Here is an 8,192-nt window from a genome sequence, read left to right on the forward strand (position 1 = left end):
GATCTGAGAGATTTATTTACTTCTATTGACCGATCTGCAGCATTCCGGTTTCATGTTGTATTTTGAATACATCTCCTTAAGTGGACTTAGCCTTGATCGCAAAGTAGTCCCAACAACCTTTTTTTTTTTAGTGATCATCTTCTTATCTGTACTGTGAAAAATACCATCCTTGAAAAGTAGAGAAGTTGGCCTTTTTGCTTTCTGTATTTGATTAAGAGTAAAGCCTTTCCTGTTTCAGAATGAATTTTGTTAGCGAGCCCAGCAGGACGCAGAAGATAAGAGTGCTATGAAGCTCTACCATATTCTGTGTGGCAGGACGTGGTCACCTTCAGTGACACCAGCCTCCACCTGCAGGGGTTGCCATCTCTCCAGTGCTTTGTCCTCACAAAGGGAAAGTCCCTTACCTAACAGGGATTGACTCCCTGTGAAGCTTTAGTAAGGTGCAGGGGTGTGTTCCCAGTGGCACAGTGACGGCAACCTTCCCTGATGTGAACTGAACATTGCCCTCTAGAGCTAAAGAAGGCTCTATTTCCTTGGGTTCTCTGCTTCTTTTTAGTTCAAGCTAATGTAGTAATTTTTTAATGAAAATGCTAATGCTGTTTACATTCCTGGAGCCATTCAAGATTCTGGAGTTCCCATTCAAAGCTCAGGGCCTCAAAATTGTGGCATAGAAAAAGTTCAGTGTCAAGAATGCGGCCATAGAGAGGTATCCCAACCATAGGAAAATATTGGTTTCTTTTGAATGCTAAAAAAAAAAAAATAGTTCATCAGCAATATGTCTGTTAACGTATGGCCCAGTTCCAGATTTTCCCTTTTTACAAACCTTTTTTGGTGGTGGCCCATTGATATAATTTGCTGTGAAGAGGCTTGACTGTGCTTGATTGGTCTCTTATTTTTGGGGAGAGAGCATCTTTCTTCAGATTCTCTTCCTTTATAGGTTATTACGACCACTGAGTAGAGCTCCTTGTGCTGGACAGTCATCCTGTCTGCTTATCTGTTTAATAATGTGTGGATGTTAGCCCCCACATCCTAATTCACCCCCTCTGCTCCCCCTGTCATAACCATCCACTCATTTCCTACGTCAGTGGGTCTATACCTCTTTTGCATATAAGTTGGACCTAGAGATTATCATACTAAGTGAAGTAAGCCAAAGACAAACATATGATACCGTTTATATGTGGAATTTAAGAACAATGAACTAATTTCAGACAGCTTTTAAACATGAGGCTCCTGTTTGCATCATCCATGCTCCTCACAAATTCTGACTATGTTAGCAAAAATCTCTCAACTCTTAACCAATATTTTCTCTTCTGTGAGGTAAGATACCATAATAGAAAAAGCAGCAAACCTAGAAAGCTGGAATTCCCTACTGAAAACTGTCAGTCACGAAATAAGAGAACTTAAAATGTCATTTAGGGACTTCCGTGGTGTCCAGTGACTAGGTCTGCCTTGCACCTAAAATGTCATTTAGGGATTTCCTTGGGGGTCCAGCGGCTAAGTCTGCCTTGCAATGCGGGAGATTGCAGGATGTTCGATCCCAGGTCAGAGTACCAAGATCCCACATGTTGCAGAGCAACTAAGCCCTTGCACTCAGAGCCAGCCAAGGCCCGATGCAGCCAAATATTTTTAAAATGTCAGTTGACCTCTGAGCTGTAGTGTCCCCACTTTACAGATGGGAAAGTAATAGTGTCCTCCTGATGCTCTTAGTACTGTTTGTCGGTCCAATAGGAAGGTGTACCTAAAAGCATGTTGTATTATTTACTTATTTGTTGAGTATAACTGTTGACGTGTCTAAAATGCAAAGCCATGCTTCAAAGACTATGTCTTTATTCAATGCTAAGGCCAATTGAAAGCATTTTTACTGGGAGCTGAGCCCCGGTCAATTTGATACAGGCATTAACTTAGACAACCTACAAGAATGAATGGTTAACATATCCTTCGAACATCTCATTTAGTATCAACTTTCTCTTCTGAAATTTTGATGGAAGCGCTAATCAACTGAAGATAGAGGCCCTGGGTGAATGCCTGCTGTGTGAGATGCAGAGGTGACTCGTGTCTACTGGGTACTTTAGAACTGAGGCCTGGCAGGGTGTGAAATTGACTACCTGCCATGAAAATTTTGAAACACGCAGACTCTTTCTCAGGTTCACGGTTTTGCTTATTAAAGGTGAGTCTCAGAGGTATCTTTTTTGTTGCCAAAAGTTTTAGATCTGCTGAAAAGCCTGGGCAAGTATTAGATCGAGTCCCTTGAGTTCCACCCTAACTGCAAGGCAGAAATATTTTTGGTCTGGCAATTTCAAGGCAGGTGTTACCAGTTGGTTGCCTGAAACATGGAAAAACCTTCTGGCCTTTTAAAAATGCCTGATTTGACTGGCACTACCTCCTGATGGGCCTGCCAGGGAGAATTAGTTTCTTACTGCAATTACAGGAAGTGGACTGAATGAAATTACTGGGTGAATTAGGAATATATAAGCATGCTAAAAAAAAAAAAAAAAAAAGTCTGACCAAAACAGCAACATTGGTTTTGGCTTCATTGAAACTGAACTGCTCTTTGGTCTTCTTTATTTTTGACGGTATTTGGCCAATGGGTTCAGCTGCTTGTGCTGGAATTTGTGGTTTATAACAGTAGGATCAAGGCAGAGGAAGTCCTTTATAAAATAGTCTTACAGCAATGAAGCCAAGATGTTATCATGTGCATGAATGTTATGAACATAACCAAAGACTAGAAAATAGGTGTGTGTCCTGCTTTCTTAAATATAGGTTTTCCTCACTTTGAAAAATCCAGAAAAGCTGGATTTAAGTCAAATTTAATTTTCTGGTAGTCTTCCATGGTTAAAAAAGCAGTGTGGTTATTAGGAAAATAAACCCTCCAGTGAATTACAATGTTAGTTCAAGTGTAAAACAGATAATGAGGACTCTTCAGTGTTCCTGAGAACTTGAGGGTCACGTCTCCTTTCAAAGTCTTACACAGACTAAGTGTGTCACCTAGAAAAGAGAATAAAGCTCATACTGCACAACTGGGGTTGTGTCAGTAATTCTGCAGGTTTTTGATACAGTGATTCTGGGATCACTGATGGATCCCAGCCCTCCTGGGTCCCCATGGTGTTTATCTTTAGATTCACATCGCTTTGAGATGTCTGGGGTGGGGGGTGTGCACCCTGGAGCACCCCACTAACTCAGAGGAAGCAAAAGACGCTGTATTTAAGAGGTACCAGAGTTGATGGCAATGGCACCCCACTCCAGTACTCTTGCCTGGAAAATCCCATGGACGGAGGAGCCTGGTAGGCTGCAGTCCATGGGGTCGCTGGGAGTCGGACACGACTGAGCGACTTCACTTTCACTTTTCACTTTCATGCATTGGAGAAGGCAATGGCAACCCACTCCAGTGTTCCTGCCTGGAGAATCCCAGGGACGGGGGAGCCTGGTGCGCTGCAGTCCATGGGGTCGCACAGAGTCGGACACGACTGAAGCGACTTAGCGGCAGCAGAGTTGATGGACCTATATTTCTAATTTTGTCCAAGACGCTCAAATCTCTTATTAAGAATGTCAAAGACAAGTATCACATGATATCATTTATGTGTGTAATCTTAAAAAAAATGATACAAATGAACTTATTTACAAAACAGAAAGAGATTCACAGACATAGAAAACAAGTTTGTGGTTACCAAGAGAGAAAGGGGGGAGGAGGGCTAAATTAGGAGTTTACTAATTTACACTATTGTATATAAACTAGAAAACCAACAAGGACCTGCTGGATAGCACAGGGTGCTCTACTTAATGGTTTGTGATAATCTTTAAGGGAAAATAACCTGAAAAGGAGTATGTGTGTGTGTGAGTGCTCAGTCGCTTCAGTCTTGTCCAACTCTTTGCAACCCTATGGACTATATATAGCCCACCAGGGTCCTCTGTCCATGGGATTCTCCAGGCAAGAGTACTGGAGGGTTGCCATGCCCTCCTCCATGGGATCTTTCCAACCCATGGATCAAACCCACGTCTCCTGTGGCTTTTGCATTGCAGGCAGATTCTTTACCACTGAGCCACTGGGGAAGCCCCAAATGTGTGTGTGTGTGTGTGTGTGTGTGTGTGTGTGTGTGTGTGTGTGTGTATTGAGTTTGCCTAAAAGTTCCAGGATGAACTTTTAGGCCAACCCAATGTGTGTAGCTGAATCACTTTGTTATCCATCTGAAACATTATACATCAACAATATTTCAATAAAAAAAATAATAAAGGTAAACAATTAAAAAAAAAAAAAAAAAAAACCAGACTACATCTCTCCAGGTCTCCTCAGAATGAGGATGGCTTTAGATCAGGTGCTCAGCTTCCTCAGTCACCCTTCCGGCTTGGCTGGAGTTGGAGGCAAAGCCGCCTTCCGGACCTTCTTACTGGGAAACCGCCCTTCCCTTCCTCGGGCTCTGAAATCACAGCCCTGCTGGTCTGAGCGCTGCCTTCCGCTCTGCTTTGTCCACGCAGGTAACTACGCTGACTCAGGAGGTCTCCCAGCTCGGCAGGGACATGAAGACGGTGATGCAGCTTCTTGAGCACGTCCTGTCGCCGCAGCAGCAGTCCCGGCTTTGCTCTCTGCACACCGCCTCTCTGCGTCCCTCCGGTTTCCAGGGCGGGATGACCTGGAGCACACACCAGCCCTGTCTACACTTGCAAGCCGCCGGCGCCACCTACACCCCAGCCCAGCTCTGCCAGGGGAGTGTCACCCCCGACAGATGGAGTGTGGGGCCCTCTTCGGCGGGGGGCAGCCCGCAGCGGGTGGGAGCCCAGGAGCAGAGTCCTGCGGGCCGGGAGCTCCGCGCCTCCCCGAGCCTGGATCACGCGCCTGCCCACTGCCAGCTGGTCCAGGAAGGTCGCCTGCAGCTCCTCAGGTGCGTCTCCCCGCAGTCGGACACGACGCTGACGCCGCTGCAGTCCATCTCGGCCACCCTCTCCTCCTCCGTCTGCTCCTCCTCAGAGACGTCTTTGCACCTGGTTCTCCCCAGCAGATCGGAGGAGGGGAGCCTGGGCCAGGGCGCCGTGAGTTCCTTCAGTCTGGAAAATCTGCCGGGATCTTGGGAGCGGGAAGGACGGGCATCGGTCTCCACCGAAGCCCTGGAGAGCTTTCCGCTGGAAATGGTCGCAAGCACAGCAGAAGGGAAAGATGACAGGGTCGTGCGCGTATGAGGTCAGTGCACCTCGCAGGTGCCCGCCTCTGCCCGTCACTGCGGGATGCCAGCCTGGGGTGGCCTTGCTTGCCCCTGGCGGCGTGAAGACTGGGCAGACCCGTGGAAAACGGGACCCAGGCCAGGGCAGAACCACCTCCATCCTGCAGCAGATACTTCCTACATCCTAGAGACAAAACAGGAGCCTTTTCCTGTGCAGGGATTAACTTACCGGTCTGTCTGACAGACTTTGGTGAAAGCCCAAAGACCCTGAGGGTCTGAGCAGCTACACGTCCCAGACGAAGAATGTGTGGACTCGTGTCCTGGGTGGCTTTTCAGAAGAGCAGCAAAGGTTTTTTTCCTGAGTGCCTGCGTGTCACTCCTGAACAATATCCAGATTGTGGGCCCTGGGAGTACACAGTTCCTGCTGATCTGCTTTTCAAAAATAGAAGGCGAGTGGACAGTTATCACTGCATGTCATCTCCTAGACAATCAGTCACACAGAGCCGGTGGCCAGCGGTCAGCTATTGCACGTTATTTGCCATGTAAATGAATATGTCTTTATTTATCAAAAAAAAGAGAGGCTATTTTTATATCCTTGGTATGAAATATGTATTTAAACTATTTAAACTATTTATAAAGAAATGAATGTTTTCTTTTCATTTTGGTTAAAAAAAAAAAAGCTTGCTGTTTTAACAAGAAATGCACTACTGTTACGTCTAGTAGATCAAAAATTATTATTAAGAGGATGTAGTTTTGAAAGGAAGCCCACCCCCTTTCATCTGCATGCAGTTTGCAACAAATGTATCCTCAAGCTTCTGGATTACAAAAAAAAGTGAGATCATATTTTATTAATGAGATAAAAACCTCATACCAGACAGAGGGTCTGGTATGGTGGGGGTTGGGGGCAGAATCCACCCTACCTCTGGGGACTCGTGTAAAATCCTGACTTGAGGCTACCCTCACCGTGCCCACATAAATGTTTTTCCTCCAGCCATCTTATGTGTAGTTCTGGAACCCAAAATTGGTCTGGAGAATATGAGACTGCAACTACATTAAACTATTTTGGCCTCAAAATGAGGAAGAAAAACTTGAGTGTGTCCTTCCTCTGTGCTTATCTTTCAGGAGAGCTTGTGTAGACTGGTGAACATTCCAAAATGAAGCCAGAACTTCGGAACTCTAACTTGTAAAAGGGCTGCCAGCTTGCTTTGGATCAGCACTTTAATTTTTTTTCTTGAAAGCTCTCAACAGCGCTGTAAGTTATGAAGAGCAGGTGTTTTCATTCTCATTTTGCAGAGAAAAATAAATAAATAAAGCCCTAGCAGTTATACAGCTAGGATGCTGGAGACAGTCTAGAACCCATAATGCTTTCTACACCTCAACCAATATCCAAATTCAGATGCTGGCACGGTAATAATTTAAATGCCTTTGCTTCAGGTTTATTATGGTTAAGAATGTGTAGGGCCTCATCATTTAAGATGTTCTTAGAGAATATACTGAATTCACCTTCTGGAGTCCCCTGTTCCCATTTCCCACTGCAAAGAATAAATAATTTGAAAGTTGTATTATTAAAGACATCTACACAAAGCAAGACTTCTGGTGTGTGACTCTTATACCCTAAAATTGGCTAGAGCAGCAGAAAGAAAATAAAGCTTCTCTAAGAAAAAAAATTCAATCTCTCCTTACCCAAGTGAATGGGAACATTGAGGGAAAAGCAACACGCAGGGTTTAACGTGTATTTGTAGCCACACATTTGAGCACGATGTGCTCATCGTGACCCACATCATCACTTTAAGCACCATTCCAATGGAACTCACTGGGTTGGTTCTGCTGTCTTTTTGGAAAACTAGCGTGGCTATCAGAGACTAATGATGAAGCCTGGCATTCTGATCTGTGAGCACTGACTATGTGCCAACACCTGTTTAAGGAGTAACACCTTATGTTACCTTACATAACAGCCAAACAATGTTAAAGTTATTATTTTATTCCCATTTTGTAGATGAATAATTGGGACACAGACTTTTTTAACCTGCCCAGTCACACTGTTTAAAATAACAGCCCCAATACCCCGTGGCCACTCTGGGTACCCCTCCTTTCACGTTCAGATCTATTCCTGCTGCCTTTTGAAGTTGTACTTGTCATTAATTTCCCTGGAAGTCCATGAATAAAATAAAATATTTGGTTTTGGTGTGTTTCTTTTTTAAGCACACCTGTGGGGTAAATCGGGCTTCCCAGGCAGCGCTAGTAGTAAAGAACCCGCCTGCCGGTGCAGGTTGGATCCCTGGGTTGGGAAGATCCGCTGGAGGAAGGCACAGGCAACCCACTCCGGTACTCTTTTCTGGGGAAATCCCATGGACAGAGGAGCCTGGCAGGCTACAGTCCATGGGGTCACTGAGAGTCAGACACGAGTGCAGGGACTGAGCATGCATTCATGGGATAAATCAGTCACGCTCTGGGGATTTTGGAAAGTCCTAGTGATGCTCCTGGAAATATGCCCGTGATTTTCCAGCCAGTCACCTTCTCTGTGCCTACTCCTGACAGCTGACTTAGTGGCTGTAAGACCCAGCTGCCGTGAGCACGTCTGCAGCTGGACAGGAATGAGCAAGCACCAGGGAGTATTGCAAAAGGGCCCCCGGCTCCTGTGAATCAGCCCCACGCTACCCCTTGTTAACCTTTCCCCTCGCCACCATCGGGCTTCCCTTGTAGCTCAGTTGGTAAAGAATCTGCCTGTAACGCAGGAGACCCGGGTTTGATCCACGGGTAGGGAAGATCCCCTGGAGAAGGGAATGGCAGCCACTCCAGTGCTCTTGCCTGGAGAATCCTTTAGACAGAGGACCTATCGGGCTACAGTCCACGGGATCACAAGCGTCGGACACGACTTAGTGATTAAACCACCGTCATCACCATTATGCTCACAAACAGGACTCTCCCATATCCAGAACAGCGCAGAATGACACGTTTTGGGGTTTCTCTGTGTGGTTGTGTGTGTGGTGATATTATTCTAGGAATGAGAGTTCCACGTTCCTCTAGAGGTTTGGTTCTCTA

General features: G+C 45.6%; 1 protein-coding gene across 2 annotated transcripts in view; it reads left to right on the forward strand.

Moving 5' to 3' along the window:
• The window catches only part of KCNH8 (potassium voltage-gated channel subfamily H member 8), a 492,644-nt gene extending 485,314 nt beyond the window's left edge, over nucleotides 1-7,330 (forward strand). Inside the window, exon 16 of one of the 2 annotated variants that reach the window (XM_070797270.1) lies at nucleotides 4,471-7,330. In XM_070797270.1, the coding sequence (XP_070653371.1) occupies nucleotides 4,471-5,169 (699 nt within the window). In that variant the 3' untranslated portion in view covers nucleotides 5,170-7,330. The remainder of the gene's footprint in view (nucleotides 1-4,470) is intronic. The other variant, XM_070797274.1, reaches the window with a different exon arrangement.
• The last annotated feature ends 862 nt before the right edge of the window (nucleotides 7,331-8,192 follow it).

The sequence above is a fragment of the Bos indicus genome, chromosome 1 (genome assembly GCF_029378745.1).
Source record: "Bos indicus isolate NIAB-ARS_2022 breed Sahiwal x Tharparkar chromosome 1, NIAB-ARS_B.indTharparkar_mat_pri_1.0, whole genome shotgun sequence".
Taxonomy (NCBI): Eukaryota; Metazoa; Chordata; class Mammalia; order Artiodactyla; family Bovidae; genus Bos; species Bos indicus.